At 40.3% G+C, this 18,743-nt stretch overlaps 1 protein-coding gene and 1 long non-coding RNA gene across 2 annotated transcripts in view; one reads left to right on the top strand and one right to left on the bottom strand.

Moving 5' to 3' along the window:
* Window positions 1–18,743, top strand: part of LOC118020728 — a 33,166-nt gene that overhangs the window by 9,727 nt on the left and 4,696 nt on the right. The window contains exons 3-5 of the long non-coding RNA XR_004681992.1: window positions 1,489–1,567; window positions 8,623–8,783; window positions 14,481–14,665. This is a non-coding gene — a long non-coding RNA (uncharacterized LOC118020728). The remainder of the gene's footprint in view (window positions 1–1,488; window positions 1,568–8,622; window positions 8,784–14,480; window positions 14,666–18,743) is intronic.
* On the bottom strand, window positions 381–17,804 carry STEAP2 (STEAP2 metalloreductase). Its single transcript, XM_035020515.1, has 5 exons — window positions 17,761–17,804; window positions 11,197–11,721; window positions 7,942–8,469; window positions 5,371–5,535; window positions 381–3,169 (listed from the first exon to the last, which is right to left on the bottom strand). Exons 2-5 carry the CDS (start codon window positions 11,686–11,688, stop codon window positions 2,882–2,884), a joined length of 1,473 nt encoding a protein of 490 aa, XP_034876406.1. The 5' UTR covers window positions 11,689–11,721; window positions 17,761–17,804; the 3' UTR covers window positions 381–2,881.

The following is an 18,743-nucleotide window of genomic DNA, read 5'->3' as shown; positions in this document are numbered from 1 at the left end:
TTTTCATAAATTTTGTTTTTATTTTCACATTTTCAAAGGCCCCATTTATCTGTAGTAGTGATAATGTTATTTATAAATGATTATTTTTTTTTAAAGATTTTATTTATTTATGAGAGAGAATGAGAGAGAGAGAGCATATGAGAGGGGGGAGGGTCAGAGGGAGAAGCAGACTCCCTGCCGAGCAGGGAGCCCGATATGGGACTCGATCCCGGGACTCCAAGATCATGACCTGAGCCGAAGGCAGTCACTTAACCAACTGAGCCACCTAGACGCCCTTGATAATGTTATTTATATTATTGGCTACTTAATATACACATGCAACAATATAATTCAATAGTCATCTAACTTTTAAGAATATTTCATTGTATTTTTACATTAACTGGTGAAAGCATGGTCTTGAGAGTGAAACTTGAGGAGCAAATATTGAAAATATGCTGTTAATTTCAGTAATGCCCTACAACAGTTTATGGGTATTTCCCTTTAAAAGTTATCACCCAACTGAATTCCTACTAAGAACTAGCAAGTAAGTGATTATCAAGAGGGAAAGAACAGAATTAAAATAAAGAAAATGGAGAGCTCAATTAAGAAGTACAAGATACTTAAAATTCACCGAGAACACCAGAGAATCATGAGTGATTTACCAAATTGACAGGGTGCAGCAGTAGGGAAAGAGCCAATGGTGGGAAAGGTAGCTTCCACTAAATAAAACTCCTTCTATGGATGCCTGGGTGGCTCACTTGGTTAAGTGTCCGACTCCTGATCTTGGCTCAGGTCGTGAGATCAAGCCCCCCAATTGGCCCCTGGGTGTGCAGCCAGCTTAAGATTCTCTCTCTCCCTCTGCCCCCACACCAAAACTCCTTTTATTGTGGCTGCATTCAGTAGTACCTCAGTGGGTAAGTTTAGAAAAGTTATAATTTCAGGCTGTATAATTACATAATGCATACTTGTATCTTATCTGCAACTTTCTAGTTTAATAAGGAAAGAACAAATGGGAAAAAAATGTTGGGCATTCTAATCAAGGTTTGAACAAAATGCAGTTTTAATGTGGAATGTCAGCACTAAAAAATTTTATGAATAATATGTATGATTATTATATCTCGAGTAGATTTATAATTAACCACTTTTCTTTTTTTTAAAAAAATATTTTATTTATTTATTTGATGAGAGACACAGTGAGAGAGGGAACACAAGCAGGGGGAGTGGGACAGGGAGAAGCAGGCCTCCCGCGGAGCAGGGAGCCTGATGTGGGGCTCAATCCCAGGACCCTGGGATCATGACCTGAGCAGAAGGCAGACGCTTAATGACTGAGCCACCCAGGTGCCCCTAACCACTTTTCTTAATATCCTTAATGCTTGCAAACTGGTCCCTACTGAACGGTTGAACAGGCAGGAGGACTTCTCTGGAAGAGAAAAAACTCTACAGGGATTTTTAAAGATTCTATAGGACCTCAGCCATTCATTAAAACTGCTATGGTCCTATCTCTCCTAGAGTCCCTCACTGCATAGGGAATCGTATTGGACCGCCATGGGTCTCCAAGGTCATGTCCCAGGCAAGATCCTCTTGCAAGGTAAGGAACTGTAGTTTATCCCACAAGCAATCATAAATATATGATTGTAATATTTTCATAAATTTTTGATACCCACAACACACTGTAAAGAATGTCAATGCCTTTACTGACCAAAGAGGAAGCATCCAGATTGGCATCATGGTAATGCATGGGGACGGAGCAGGGACCATCAGCCTGGCGGTTAAAACTGGAGCCTCTGAAATAGGACTGCCTCGACTTGAATGCTGGCTCTGCCTCTTACTAACTGCATGACCTTGGGCAAATTACTCTTCTAACTTCTGTTTTCTCATACGTAAAATAAGGATAGTAACTACCTCTGTCGTGGACTTGTTGTAAATATCAACATGGGATAATATAAGTAAAGTGCTTAGAACAGTGCCTGGCATGTTACCATCCCTCAGTGAACGTCAGTAAAATCTTATAGCAGATAAAAGTGGGGTCTGACCAACGTGCAACAACATAGATCAGCTGACAAACAACTATTGGTGGGTAAATTTCACACCTTCCCTTTAAGTGGAAACAACTGTAAGATTCCCAGGCTTGGTACCTTATTAGAAAAATCACTTTTGGAAGCCAAATATCATGGTCTTCTCCCTAACTAACATAATAACAGGCAAATGAAACTGCTCTGTAACAAGATAAGGAATAAAATCTTTCATGAGGTACATATTATCAGTATGCATTTCATGTCTCCATTGCATTTCAACTATAATTTCAGATTCGATTTTTTTTTTAATTTGTGTTTGTTCACAGATCACACTGGTTCATATAATTAATTACATTCTTCAAAATCGATCTTATGAGAAAAATATAGGAATGTTACCATTTACCCTTACCTAGATGCTAATGTAATGTGACCTTTCTTAAAGTTAATGTGTGATTATGCATTTCTATTTCTTGAGCTGGATAACAATGAAAACCTTAGGTAAGCTTCAGAAAAAAAAAAAACACATATCCATTAAATTATACTAAAACTTAAAATTCTGCTGGTTTTTTTTAACATTATGTTGTATCTATATTATTAACCAGAAATATCTTTGCCTGATTATGGAATACAGTTTGTTAAAATAACAAGAGTGTTATGGTTGTGCAAAACAAAATGGACAAGTTGACAACAAAAATTCATATTGCCAAAATACGACATCTGTGAAAATTAATTTCAAGAAACTCCTACCACTAATTTGGTTGAGATCTTACTGGACAGATTTCAGCCCACATCAATTTGACAGTGCACTTGCAAATGACATAAAGAAAGTCATAAAAACAATGGCATGAGTGGAACTCTACATGGCATCAATGAAGCACCATTTATCATCACATTACTGTAACCCTCTCCGGTGAGAGATGAGGGACTGCTCCTCCAATACCTTCTTCTAGAAATTGGCTCTTTTCCCAGCCTTTTTTAATTCTCTTTAGCTTTCGGCTTACACATGGAAGGAGTAAAATGATCTTACCCAGAATTACAATTGAGGGCAAAACAAGAGCAAGAACGAAGTTTGGTGGGGTGTAAAACCGGTAGTACTCTTCTTCAAAAGCTCGTTTCCATCCATAAATTAAAACATGGAAAGTACTTATGAGCAGAGCGACATATCCAAGTGTAGACTTGGGTAGAGGAGGAAGAAAAAGAAACAGAGAATAAGGAACAAATTATTCAAACTCATAAATTAACCTGTCCAGCTACACCATACTTACAGTGTGCTAAAACTATTTTATCTTAAATTATTGTGCTACTCTTTGTTCTCTACTGAATTAAACAATTTTAATATTTCCATAAATTTCATATATATTTATTTATGTGTTTGCACATCTTATTTTATACAAATAAAGCCACACTGCATATAGTTTAATACTGATTATTATATCAAGAACCTTTTCCTCATGTCATTAAATATGAAAACATGACTCAAATGCTATATAATATTCTATTGAATGGATGTGTTATAAATTACTTAATCATTCCTTTTTTGTTGATCATTTACTGTTTCCAACTTTCCTCCACTATAAGCCCTTTTCTGTATTTTGGTTTATTTCCTTAGAACTTATTTCTAATAGGGGGATTACTGGTCAAAACATCTGGGTTTTCCTTAAGAGTACTGATGAAAACTGCAGAACTTCTTTACAAAGGTTATCCACATTTCCACCAGTTATGTGTATTAAAAAATATGTGTATATATATGTATATATATTCACATATATATACATATATAATAAAATTAAGTGCTGAAAAGCATTCTCATTGGGTATACACTCCCCCCACACCCTGCCCCACATATATATACTAGCTGGAGGTAAATATGAAAAATCTTATAGTATTAGCATGTAATATGAATAACATTTCAAACATGTGGTTTTATTGACCACATTAAATGAAATTATTAAGAGTACTTCCATTAAGCGGTTCATAGGTGAAAATCTAAAAGGTCAGCATTCTGGGCTCCCTAAATTACTACGTTTGATTGCTTACTTTGAGAAATGGTCTCTGTAACATCACATCAGTCTAATGATGTAATGTCTAACTTCACTGGGAAAGGATCAACTCTCTAGCAGAAAGCTGTTCTGTTTTACAGTTACTCATCTCAATTTAATGATCACTTGCACCCATCTTTTTTTTTTTTTAAGAATTTTTTTTTTTTAAAGATTTTATTTATTTATTTGAGAGAGAGAGAGAGAGAGAGCACATGAGAGGGGGAGGGCCAGAGGGAGAAGCAGACTCCCCGCCGAGCAGGGAGCCCGATGTGGGACTCGATCCTGGGACTCCAGGATCATGACCTGAGCCGAAGGCAGTCGCTTAACCAACTGAGCCACCCAGGCGCCCCCACTTGCACCCATCTAACACCTTTTATCAGAGGGCCTTCTATTTCTATTCAGGTGTGATTAAACTGACAGTTGGAAAACTATTTATGTTTTCTTTCCTTCAAAAAGGAAAAATGAATTCAGATAGGGAGATGCCCTTAACTTGAATGAGCTCTTTAGATGACTTGGGGAAAAAAAAAAAAAAAGCTCAAGCACATAGACAAACAAAACAAAACAGAATTGAGTGTACCACCAAATGAGAGTCACCCACATATTGTGCTATAAACTATTTGGATACAACCAATACTGACTTTGTGATAATATAGGTGGGGTCTAAATTTGAGTTACATATTTTATAAATATGTACATTTATTAAGTAACTCTTATTGGAGAAGGTGAATGTTTATTAAAGAACACAGAGCCGTTTTGAAACCCTTTTGTATATACTCACAGACACATATATACAACTAACACACGAAATACATATACGAACAGGATTCATAAGGTGGTTGCTTGTTGCAATCCATCAGCCCAGTCACCTAATCTGCCACTATTTGTGTCTGTGTGTTTACACACACATTTCTTTTACAATATTCAGACTGACCTCCCCACTTGAATTCAAATTAATGATATTTTTCTAGACGGATCAGAGTGACTCAAAATATAAAGAAATTCTTCACTCATTGGTCAAGTAACAAACTGACTTTTGGCACTGAACTTGATCTAAGCTTACCCATCCCCCACCTTCATTTTTTTTCTTTTTAAAACAAACTTTATCCATAACACAGTAGGCAGGGCTATCAAAGTCTTCTAGTAGAATACTGTACTGGTCTTTTGCTTGCTAAACCAGAATGGTCCTAGGCTGGCTTCCAGCAATTTTCGTTCCTTGAGCTAGATACATAAATGCAGCCCCAAAGGCATTCTTTTAAAAAAAAGCATATTTAAAATTAAACTGTACTTAACACTTAAATTCTATGCCGCCCAACCTCTCACCAAAAAAACCCACGTACCTGAATAAAACTGAATTCCCTCCAGTTTAAAGCATTGCTCACTGACGGGATAGAGGTGACTGCCAGGAGGGACAGTAAGCCAAGGCTCATTATGCCAAAGGAGATATACATTTCAATTCTCCAAACTTCTTCCTCGTTCCAAGAGTTTTCAATATTTGCATGAACCTAATGAGAGTAAATGTGAATTTCCTCTATTTGGCAGAATATTCACAGATTCAGCACAGTTCACTCTTGGCATAAGAATATATCATATATAGACATATTTAAGCTGTATTTTTTCAATTTAACAGACTGGGATGGAGAACCTATTACCGGATGGTATTGTGCCAGATGTGGGGAAAAGAGAAGGGAGAGTTAAATAAAAGGAGGACTAAGAGTCTCTCTTTCCTTGCATACATGCGAGGGGGTGGGTAAATCTGCCACCTACACTGTCATACATCACAGTTACAGGGAGTCTGGAGTCCCAAGACCAGGAATGCCAAGTGGTTGGTTCCAAGGTGACATAAAAAAAGTACTGGCAGTTAGACTTAGTTTTGAGGTACTTTTCTAAGTTGGTTTAAACTCGGTTGACTATTTTGGGTACATCCTGGCTTTAGATCAACTTAGAATCCAGGAAGAGAATTTCTAAATTATGTATCTCTTTTTCTCACTTGAAGAATATTTGTATGTAATTTATTTCTTTTTTCTTACTTTCTTTTCCTCAGGAAGCTGAGATTTCCCTATGGATAAAGTGAGACTGAACGCAAACATTTATTCTCTTGAATTGCCTCACTGCTATGCTTTTCCAACTGTCCTATTGCCTCATTCTTCTATAGTACTTTTCCAAATGTCTTTTCCTTACATTGATAATACATATATAATCAAGTCAGACTTGATTAACTCTGAATGTGTGGTATTCTCTATAGGGACTACTTTCAGAATTGTCTGTTTACATGTAAACAATAAAATTAGAGTATAAATCAAAGGTTGGACTCCCTGGGCTAAAGCTTTGATTTAAATAACTATCTATTCATGGATAACAGATTCTAACTTAACATAGTTTAACTCTGTCCAGTTCCAGTTAACCAAACAAACTTGGAATTAAAAAAAAAAAAAAGTTAGTTCTGAGCCTTAGGCCCCTGGAACAATCATACCAACATCCCGAAAAAAGCCACAGAGCTCCTCTGTGGAAAAAGGCTCTTATTATCTTGTTTGATGTCTACACAACAATACAGAACAGCAACATACCTCGGTAGACCCAGAGCTTACAACCTGCACCTACCCGGCCTCCCAGTTCATTCATTCGTCCCACAGATAGACTTCGTGAGCACCTTACTAGGTGCCAGGCACAGTTCTAGGCATTAGGCATATATCAGTGAACAAAGCAGACAAAGGTCCCTCCTCTCATGAACTTACATTCCGATGAACTTACTTGCTGATAAGTCATGTTGAGAAACAAGTGTCTCTCTGACCTTCTCATTGGTAAGCAGTTTATTGTACAATAAACAAGGAAAACATAAAGTGTATCAGGAGGTCGTAAAGGCTATTGAAAAAAGTGAAAGTAGAGCAGAGTAGAAGGGCCTCAGGGAGGGGGAGGGTAAGGGCTGAGGCAGAAGGAGCTTGAAGAATTTAAGATGGTGTCCAGGCTCAGCCTCCGTGAGGGGCTGAGATCTGTGCAAACAACTCCATGCCCAGTGAGGGGGCTGGTGGAGCAGTTATCAAAGCCTTAGTATTCAGTTAAGAGAAGAAGGGTTTTACAGAGACAATGGCTTAAAGAACATCAATTTACTAATTTTTTTCACACTATTTTAGGTTGAAACTGTTGAAATAGGCCTAAGTACCAAGCGCTACATACTTGGATCATGATGCCTTGGTTCCTTATGAAATGCAAAAGCTCCCATTTGTTTTGGTGCAGTGTCCTCGCTGTCACTGGTAAATGCTACATCAAACAGCATCAGTGAAACCCCTCATGTTACATTTGCTGAATGGGAATCATTGAGGAAACTCATACTCGGCTCCATCATCAAGCTCCTTGGATGAAGCTTTGTGAGATTTTCGTTCAGAGCTGAGTGCTATAAAGGTTCGCGTCAGGAACTAAAGCTTCACCTGAGTGATTTCCTCCTCTTTTTGATAACAAAAGCCTTGTATATGTATGCCTCCTGATCTTGGCTTCCTATTCTGTTTTGTATTTTCAGTGGTTCTAATTTTATTGCATATGTTTACTGAGAATTGCCTATCATTTCACAGAACACGGCCAAATTAAACATTGAAATAACTGTTTAATGCAAAAAGCAATCATTGCAGTCATGACAAAAAAAAAGGAATGAAAAAAACCTACTAACCCTTTATTTCTGTTCTTATTCTTCAAAGAAAGGGATAGCAGCAGCTTTTAGCCTAAATGATTTTGAATCGGCCACATAATTCTTATACAGAAACACTGTATAAAGAACAAATTCTTTCCCCTCCCTAAATATGCCAAAATTTCCATCACAAGGTCTGTAAAATTTGACACTATTTTAAATCTCACATTTTACAGATTATACTGATAAAGTATTTTACTAGTATCTGATGAATAACAAGCATGTTCCATACCTGCTGATAAGCCATGTTGAGAAACAAGTACCGCTCTGACCTTCTCATTGGTAAGCAGAGGCTGTAGGCAACATGGACCGAAGCGAAGAAAAAACTTAGTAATCCAAGCTGCTTTCTGCACTGTAACCAGGTCTCCAACCAAGGTGGAAATTTCCTATACTTGGTGCCGTAATAAAGCTGATAAGCAGCTCCCAGGAGACCTGCTAGGTATACCAGGGACAGCAAAGTAATGGCAACTATGGGCAAGGTTTTATTCACAATCTCAATAGGAATCTTGTAAAAATCACTCTGCTGGTTTCTAGCATATGGATGTATCACATCTCTGATGAAGGAATAAAGAAAGAAAAACGTGGCTAGGCTAATGGCGGCTACCACTGGCCCTCTCCAGAGAGTAAAGAGTCGCAGGGGTAAATTTTCAATCTCCCTGGCTGATGATAATGATCCCAAGTCAACAGGAATGAAATTCAGCTGACGGGCAAGTTCAATAACCTGTTGTCGAGCTTGAATATTGTTGCTGCATATATAGACCTGCGGCAAAAACAAAAGACTCATCAGTACTATTGTTTATAAAAATGGTGACGTTCACAAGGTCCACTTCATGTATGGAGCATGTGATGACCTCGAGGGATGCAAAAAGTTGAGATAAAGCATTTATTAACATATTAATCTATTTATTAATAGGTTAAAACAGTGTCATAGAAACAACAAAGTCCTTGCTACCTGTGATGATATGAAAATAAAATGCAGGAAAAACCGGCTGGAACCTGGGATTGGGGCATCTGCAGGGGAAGGAAGGAGGAGGAAAGAAAGGTTTCTAGAACGTGTGGTTCAGTAGCGGCAAGGTAAGGTCTAGGTGGAGTTCAGGGTGGGGTGGGCTCCCCAGGCTTCCGAGGACAATACCTTATTCTAAGACTGCAGTGATTCTGTCTAGTAGAGGGATTACAAGCGCTGTCCTTTACAGACATTCAGCAAGAGAGAAGATGGGCATGGACTTTGGATGGTTGAATTTGCAATTAAAAATCTCTAACTTATGTCACAATGCTGTACTATTTGTAAAATTTATCTTTGGCTTAGAAACCGATTCACCAGGTTATCTAAAAAACCATGAATAATCTCAAGTTATTATATTGCTTCATTGATCAGAATATGAAATTCTTTCATCTGTAAATAAGGATACTATACCTGTGTGGGGGAAAAATGGTATTATAAGGCTTAATTTAAACAGTAAAGCAACTGCCATTATCTAAGATTAAGGTGTTACTTCTATATAATGAAGTGACGGGTGGGGGTGAGGTTGGACTTTCAAACTACCTAAACCTCTTAGAAATATTACTGTAGTTGAAAATTCAACAAATACTTGTTGAGCACAAATTCATTGCTGAAGTGAGCCACCCTTACTTATGGGTAGGTCAACTCACTCAGGGCTCGAAAAATATTGCCATAAAGTCTCTGGGTAATGTTTGGGGAAAACAAATTCCTAAATATATCCCTGAAGATGTTTATATAAGGTCTCTGGAACAGACCACACTGAAATATTTGCATGCTAAAATCTGCATCATGCTGACAATGTAGAGCTCTTTGGATTATTAATCTTACCTAACGTTAGCCAGATGAATAACAAAGTCTATATTATTACACAAATTTTCATGAACTTCTAAAGTGGAGTGGGGAAGAATACCCATATTCCAAAGAAATAAAGAAAAGCATTCTAAATTAATTTATTACAGCTGTGACAATGCTGACCTTTTTTTATTTCTTGTAAAAAAAAAAACAAACCCTGTAATAAAATTTAACTATAAATATAACCTATAAACTGTAACATTTAAATTGAAATAAATTTAAAATTCATTTAATTTACAAACCTAAATGTATAAATCAAACATTCATAACAAAGGCAGGACTATGGAATACAAATGAAACTACTTCTGTAGCTCACTTTGAATTCAATTCCATATTTTTTGTAGTTTGTATTTTTTGTAGTTGTTAAAGAATTAAAATTACCACAATGATGGGCAAAGGATTAAATTTAGGTTTATCCCTAGTTTGTTTGGTATGTATCCATTCCTAAACTTTGATGGATATCCAAAAGAAAAAAGGATTTAGAAAGTATATAATCTTTTACTAGTCTTCCAAATTAAAGATTTGAAAGTGAATGGTTATCACGGTGATACAATACTTGAATTCATTTTCTAAGACACTGAATCTAAGGCATGAACTGTCTTTATGAACAAAAATAATAAAAGTACTTTATCATCATGCTCACCTCTAATGCATAACGACACCTTTAAAAATATTTAAGGTGCACTATTTTATGTGTTTACTTATAAAAGCTCTCGTTCCATAAAGGCATTGATGGAGCTCCCCATCTTCTTTATTCTCAAGTTGAACTAGATAGAACCCATACCCTAAAAAAGAACCTAAGAAATCCAATCTACCTCCCCACACAGATTAAAATCTACACTTTAAATAAAACGAACTGCACTGTTTTAAATTCTACGAATAATCTTCATAAAATAAAAAGGCTCTTCTAAAGCATTCTTCTTGAGGATCATACTAAATAGTGTTTCTTACACAGATGGAATACTGTTACCAAATAGCTGCCAGGAAGGAGGAGGGAGGGGGGGCGGGAGAGAGGAGAGTTGGGGAGATAGACAGAGGTAGAAAAAAGACATGTTTCTTATTGTTTCTATTTTTGAGAAAGCCAGGAGAGACCCAACGCAATGTGTCCCATTATTCGTCAGCCAACTTTGCCCTTTCCTGAATTAGCTGGTTATGACAGGAAAGTCCAAGTAATTTTCTCAGCTTTCCACATTATTTTATAGGGATAGAAATGTACCCTTATAAGGTCAGGACATGAATTTTCAGGGGCTCATACACGGTTTTCAAAATGATAATCACTGGAGAGTGTCAGAATGTGGTTTTTAAATGTCTGACATTTGTTTCACTATATGAATACAAAATACCAGATAAATACCAATAAAATTGGGGATTAAGAAGTACAAACTTCCAGTTATAAAATAAGTAAGCCACGGAGATGAAAAGTACGGCAGAGGGAACATAGTCAATAGTACTTTAATAATGTTGTGCGGTGACAGATGGTGACCGCACTTCTCATGGTGAGCACCGAGTGCCGTACAGAATTGTTGAACCACCATCTTACATACCTGAAACTAATATAACACTGTATGTCAACTATGCTTCAATAATTAAATAAGAAGAAACTAAAATTTTAAAAATTAAAAAAAAAATACATACCTGCCGGCTGGCGTCCTTAGGTCCTAACTGAAGTGCCCAAGCCGAGACAACATTAAAGCCTTTGACAATCAGGGAATCCGGGAATAATGAAGCCAAATATTCAGCATTGGATTCTGGGTATTGGTTTATCCTCATATTATTGCTCACATCAATCAGGATTTTACCCACAAGCAGATGTCTCAGGTCCCAAAGGGAGGTGTAATGTTCTCTATGTATAGCAACAAATATTATATTTGTTTTTGTGAGAGCATCTTCATGATGAGTGACATCAACCACATGAGGGAAAAATTCGGAAGCAAACTTGGGATTTCTACTTCCTATAACCACATGATAGCCACACCTAATAAGTCGAATCGTTAGCGATTTGGCAAAATCCCCACTTCCAATTACACCCACAGTGACCTTCCTTGCATCTTTGATACCATTTATGCCATTCGGCAAAAAAGTTTCGCTAAGGTTCTTAGGGCTTCCCATCATAGAGATCGATTCCATGATACAGGCTCTTTCAAGATCACCAGAGAAATCCTAGGGGAGAGAAAATAAAATCATCAATTACCTATTACCAGGCATTCATCCACTTCCAGACATTATAATAACACCCCTCATTTCTAGAGGTAAAATATTTTGGCAAGCTATAAAAACCTTGAACCCAGCCAGACATAACTTGTAAGCTAACAAAGGATGTCAGAGTAGAAAAATGAACTGTCACAAAGTTGATATCCTAAAGTGGGGCTTCTAAAATTTTAATGTGCACATGAATCACCCGAGAATCTTGTTAAAATGCAGATTCTGATTCAGTAGGTCGGGAGTGAGGCCCGACAGTCTTCCTTTCCAACAAGGTGGTGCCAATGGCTGCTGGTCTCCTGACCTCTCTTCGAGAAGCAGAGCACAAAAGGCAAGAGACTGAAGTTTTCGCCTAGAATTTTTTAAAAAACACAGTTCTACCAAGTGATTACCCAGATCAGAGGCAGCCAGTCAGAAATGCCATTAGAGGTGGCGGGGACTGTGCTAGCATGTGAGGGTATACATGACAAGAGAAGACAGAAAAGCCACAAAAAAACCCTATTTAAAACTGGCTAGAATCATTCGGGGTGGAGTCTATAAATTATCCTAAATACCTCAATAGCTAATGAGTGACCTTATTATTAAATGACAGTAAGATAGACCAGTTAATAAAAAATGAACCCCTCCCCGGCATTTAAATAATATTTTAAGAAAAACAGACTTTAAAATATAACAGAGGATTAATTAAATACCACTGACTTCTATCATTCATGATAGAAGGGATATTTCTCAAGAAATGATATTTCTTGAGAAAGTTTTCCAATGAAAATGGGATTAGCAATGTTTTTATGGTCTTAAATTACACAATACTTATGAAATCTTTTTCTTCCCCTTTTGTTGGCTTCATAGAATACGATGCAGTTATTTTTCCTGAAAAAATCTGTCAAATTCTCTTTTACTTAAGTGACTAACATCGGAAATGTTGATATTTGTAATAACTTGCTCAAGAAAACACATCAGATGGCCATGAATCAGTGTCGCTGTTGGATCTGAACAAAAAATACTCTTCCGTTCCATCCCCATTGTACAATTTCTCTTATGCTTACAGCGGATGTGGGTCACCACAGAGGATTTAATGGATTTTACAGGAACAGGTAGAATGCTTCAAAAAACATGTTTTGGGGTTTTTTACGAAAGTTAGAATTTAGACTAGACACGGAAAAACTCAACTTTTTACCCTACAAATGGATCACAATGATCACAATGACTCCAAAAAACCTGTAAGTTCATCTTTAGAAAAACAATAATATTACCTAATACTCATAAAGCACATTCTATGTACCAGCTGTTTGTGCTGTTTGTGTTAACAGACTGAACCCCACGACCGCTCTATGAGATAGGTGCTAATATTGTCATGCCCATTTAGAAGATGAGGAAACTGAGGCAAGCAGAAGGTAATTAATTAATATGTCCAAGGTGATGAGTGCGAAAGTCGGGGAGCCAGGATTAGAGCCCAGGCAGTCCAGCTAAGGCCCGTGTCACTTTGGTGCAGGTACAGAATTTAAGGGCTTTTTCTTTAGGGGGTGGGGGGACAAGCTGGAACAGTGATGGTTGTGCTCAGGTTAGTATATTCTCCTTCTCTGGCCGTGGTTCACTCCTCAGCATTAGCTAGTGATCTTAATGTCTAACTCGGATCCTGGGAAAGGAGAAAACGCACTCTTTTTGAATCTATTACACGTTTCATTTCACACTTTTCAAGACGGAAGGGGTGGTAATTATCTGCTCCCCATGCACTCAGAAGACCAGGCAGAGGTCAGAGGCGCTGGAGTAATACAAAACATCAACATCCTCTTGGAGAGATCATGGGCTATCTTAGGAATCAAGAGGAGTTAAAGGAACCAGAAGTCATTAAATTAGTGCTCATTTCATTCAACGATCCAAGGTGACCTGGCCAACATACCCCTAATCATATATGTTGCCTAAGGGGGAAAAGAGTTACTAGACTCACACACAGGAACCCAAGTGTCCTGCCTATATCCCAGTCCCGAGTTCTGAGTAGAGATTGTGGCATCTCCCAAATTGCCCCATTGGCTTTCAAACACACAAGCAAGAGCATGAAGCTTGCTGACTCTGCCTGGTGCTCTGGGAGTCACAGAGGATCCCATCACTTGAGTAAGTGGAGAGGCAGAATTGTAGTCAGAGCTACTAAAGCAGTGGTTCTCAGCTCTAGCTGCACACTGCAATGACCTAAGGAGCTTTAAAACACAGTGATACCTAGTCACCTCCACCCAGATTTGTGTTTAATTGGTCTGGAGTCCAGCTTGGGCATCAGGATTTTTTTTTTAAGATCATCGGGTGTTCTAACGTGGCCACGTTTGAAAACAACTCTACTAAACGATTCAGGATTCAAGCCAATATTTAGTTTGCTATTTGGAAATAACAAATGTGGCATTTTGATCCTCATTTATGCTCATTTTTGCATTGTTGTAATAATGAAAAATAACACTAGCCAGAGAGTAACAGTTGCCCCGAATGCGGGAAGCTGAGGAACATGTGTGCTGCCCCGCCCCCTCTCCTCCTCTGGCAGGAGCAGTGTCAGAAGGACCACTCACTATTTTGCAATATCCCTTTCCCCGCTTTCTGGAAAGGTCAGTACCACTCCTTAAAATGTGTCATCCCACTGCACAGCATACTTTGTTCCTGTTGTTTCATAACATCCAGAATGGTCATAACATCCCAGAATGGTCCAGCAATGGTATCTTTTCTTTCTGTCTCACAAGGGACTCCAGCTCTCCAGGCATCAGAGGCCCTGCTGATTGAAGTGGACGGGTTTCCAAGTGGACTGACTTGCTCTAGAATGCTGCCTACCAAATTTCCATGTGAATATGAGATCTTGTTAAAATGTACATTCTGATTCTCTACGTCTGGCGTGAGGCTCAAGATGCTGTTTCTCCCAAGCTCCCAGGTGATGCCTCTGGTCCTAGTGGTTCATGGGCCACACTTTGACTAGCAAGGCCCAAGTCTCTCTACCTTTTCATTTAATGCTATTCCCAGGTAATACAGACGAAAGAACTGAGAAGACTATGGCACTGAGGGAAAGTTTTGTTTTTGAGGTATTGAGGAGGAAGGACAGGCTGAGGCTTCTGAAATCTTGTTTTCTGAGTCTGTTTCCTCTGTTACATGGGAAACAAAGAGGTTGTACTTGACGCCTGCAGTTCAATACTAAAACCCTTTTGTTTCCAAGTCTTAAAGCTATATAATAATAGTAATATCACTTTATATTTAACACTGTGACACTTCAACTTTATGAGCTTGATTTAAAAGTGTATTTAAGTAGCACATGGGTTCCTTGAAATTTCAAGGTCACAGTTTTCTTGAATGGCCATCTGACCTGCTCTTTGCATTTAATACTTCAAGTATTAAATCATCAGGGTCAAAGAACTGGATTATACTCAGCTACGTGGCCTCCTAAGATTTTGTTTAGAAGGGTTTCCTTGACATTCCTCTGGCTGAATGGCAGCTGTTATGCTATATAAATAGAACCTAATTTGTTTCACATATAAACATCTAGGGCATTAATTTGTCCTCAGAGATCTGGATGACATCTACAACCTGATGATTTAGATAGGTTATCAAGAAACTGTAATCCCCCAGAGCCACAAGGATGGGGTAGGTGTATTTTTGACTTTGCAAGGCCACATCTGAACCTTTCTTCTCCTTTCCTACAGACACTCAGCTCCTCTGAGGCTCGTGGCACCTCGTAAAACCTCCCTCTAAGCACTGTTGTCCTCTACAGACTTCTAGCTTACTCTATCACTAGTGACTTTGACAAACATAGTCTTACACACATAGTCTTCCTCTCTGGGCCAACCAACAGTTGTCATCCTTCTCCAGGATGTCTTCATTCAAATGGATAAGGCGTTCAACCTCATGGCCTCTTGTTTCCATCAGTCATTCATCAAAAACAATGAATCTCTGCTCCACCCCACTCAGTCATTCACTTTCTGACATCTCCAAACACCATCTCGGAGCCTTCCAATAATCTTAGTCAAAGAGTTGCAGTGATAATTCAAGTCAGCGAAGAAAGCTGATGCACTGATCCACTCTTTTCTCACTCTCCATCAGCCTCCTCCTGGTTTCTCTTTACCCACCCTAGATTCCACAGCATATAGTTATGGTCACTTGCTTAAAAAGATCAACTCTTGTTAAGGACTAAATGCTTGTGTTCCCACCCCCACCCCCCACCGCCTGCCACCTTGAATTCTTATACTGAAATCCTAACTCCCAATGGAAAGTATTAGAAAGTGTGGACTTTGGAAGGCGATTAGGTCATGAGGGTAGAACTCTCTTGAATGGAATTAGTGCCCTTATAAAATAGACCTTAGAGAGCTCTTTCTCTCTTTCTCCCAAGTGAGGACAGCAAGATGATAGTCTATGAACCAGGATATGGGTCCCCACCAGACACTGAATCAGCCCTGTAAATAAGAATGCAATAAATATTCTTTGTTGTTGAATGTATCAAAAAAATGTGAGGACCAAAAGACATGTAATAGGTCTACAGGTAAGATCCCTCTCTTTGCTGATCAAGACATGGCAGGCCAAAGTAAGTGATATGTCAATGTCATGGTTACTGGCTGAGCACTGAATAAATGCCTCTCCTGATGTCCTGATTGTGTCCTTTTTGGAAACTGCAGTCCTACTCTTTCCAACTTCTGAGGTACCCTCTTTCTCACCTTTCTTACTCATTTATGATCCTTTCTTTAAAATTGTATTTGCCTTCATCTGTGCTACATTTTCAGTATTAAAATATAATTACGCTCATTCACTACAAGTATATTTCCCATGTCACCAGTAAAACAAGAAGTGGCTTGAATACACCTTTTCATTTCCTTTTTGTATAATTAGCTCAATTTATCATTGTTTATACTGTCTCAACGCCCCCCCCCAAAAAAGACTGACTAGCTAAGTGAAAGAAACCGCAAACCATTTCTAAATAGCCTGCAAAATATCTAGGATGGGTATTGTTCTTCTGTAAATAGCTTTTAAGCTTGGAAACAAGAGAGGGAGAGATGCAAGGTAAAAAAAAAAATACAGACTCACCAAAAGAAAAAAAATAAACAGAGGAGATCAACACAACCAAAAAATAATAAAAGTGGAAAGACTGTGTGGGGGGTGGGGCCGGGCAGGGAGGCCTGGAGGAGGTGTTTTGGAGAGAATTTTAAGGGTCCCCAGGAGTGGGGCTGTTACTAGGACTCAGTCTTAATCCTGAGGGTGGGGGAAAGGGCAGGAGTTCAAATTCTACTTCTCCCCATTTCACCCACCACAGTGATGAGTGATAATTAACCATGGCCCGGAATAAGTTTTTCCATCTAAAACACGAACTGCCTGAGGAGTAAAAACTGACACCAATCCTTCTCCAAGGGGTGGGGAAGATAATAAACGGAAATCTCTGGACAAAATTTTATCTCTCTGCTCTATTTTAAGAGCAAGATTTTTAGGGCATAATTTTCAACAAGTTTTGGCTGTGGCTGAACACGGGGCTCAAAGATAATTTAGGACACTTCAAAGAAGAGGCCAATTACCTCCTAACACATAATGGCCTTAACACACCAGGGTCGCATAATTGGCTAATAAACAAAATGACTACTAGAAATACTTTCTCGCAAAGCAGCGCTGCATGATATTCTGTGAGATGCGCTGCCTGAACCCAAAGTGGTAGCTAGACTATTAGGGAGGCGAAGGTAACCTGCCCGTCCTTTCCCTGTGGGGCACATCCTCCCTGGGACGGTGTCTCTCCTGGCCTCCTTTCTCCTGGGCCCAGCCTCAGGACTTTCTGGGGAGCTCGCGGAAGACCAAGAGGAGTAGAAGGCGCAATCGGTGGAACAGACACCCTTCCCCCGCCTTCCCACTCCCCACCTCCCGGTGCCTGGAGATGAGGACGGACGCCCGCAGAGGGCGCGGAATCCGGGGGGGACCCAGGCAGCGTGTGGCGACGACTGCATCTTGACCCTCAACCCCGCCGCCGCCACCTGGTCTCGCGCTCCTCCCCGACCCGCTCACCTCTGCGCCCCCCACGCCGGGCTGGGGCGAGCCTGGCGGCTCTCCGGGCGCGGCGCCCACTCCCCCAGGGGCCCGCCCGGGCACCAGGGCCTAGGGACCGCGCCTCCGTCGGGCGGCTGCAGGGTGGCTGCCGCGGCTGTCGAGCTCCGGCTGCTTCCCCGCCTCCCCAAGCTGGATCGCGTATTGCGGGAGAGAAGGAGGAGGAGGAGGAGGAGGAGGGAGGCGCGCGGAGGCCGGCCTCGCAGTGACGCGCCGCTAGGGGCTGCGCGCGGGGAGGGCGCGGAGCCCCGAGCGGGCCCGGGAACGCCGACCCGAGGGCCGCGCGGGTGGAGGTGGGGAGCGGTGCGGCGCCCGGGAGCTCGGAGGGGCCCGGGGGGGGGGGGCGCAGAGAGAGCTGGGGGAGGACCGTGAGTGCCGACCCGGGCAAGCAGTGCCGCGGGGAGCTCGGCTGCTTCGCCCCGGCTTTGAGTATTCCCCGGCCTGGGAGCTGCGGAGTATTCGCCGCTTGCCTGCGCCCCGCACCCCGCCTTCAGTCTCCGCAAGGCTCCCCCGTGGTTCCTTTTGAGGCAGCTCTGGAAAAATCAAGCCCACTTCTCTACTCCACTGCTTTTGTGCTGCGTAGTCGCCTTTCCACTCTACACTTGGCTTTTTATTACGCCGTGCCCCACCCCCTCCCCGATCCCTCTTCCACACTCTCAGCTCCTGACAAGTCTCCAAGAAACTGCGCTTTTTTTTCCTCTACGTGTTCTTTTCCTCACCTCTACCCACCCAAACCATCTTTTGTCTGGATTGTGTCTTTGTAATAAAATGTTTAGAAATTCCCTTTCATGAACCATGTTTTAAAACTCCCTCAGATAGAAGGATCCTCACAGCCAGCAGACTGCAGATTAGTCTGTTGACTTTGACCTTCACTCTAGCCGGTGCCAAGCTAGCTCCGGAGTTGGGGAACAGAGAGTTAGACCGGGAGTCAGGAGAACTGTGTT

The sequence above is a fragment of the Mirounga leonina genome, unplaced genomic scaffold (genome assembly GCF_011800145.1).
Source record: "Mirounga leonina isolate KUSES-001 unplaced genomic scaffold, KU_Mleo_1.0 Mir_174, whole genome shotgun sequence".
In the NCBI taxonomy this organism is placed as follows: domain Eukaryota; kingdom Metazoa; phylum Chordata; class Mammalia; order Carnivora; family Phocidae; genus Mirounga; species Mirounga leonina.
Note: the sequence above shows the minus strand (reverse complement) of the source record. Positions and strands in the feature narration are given on the sequence as shown.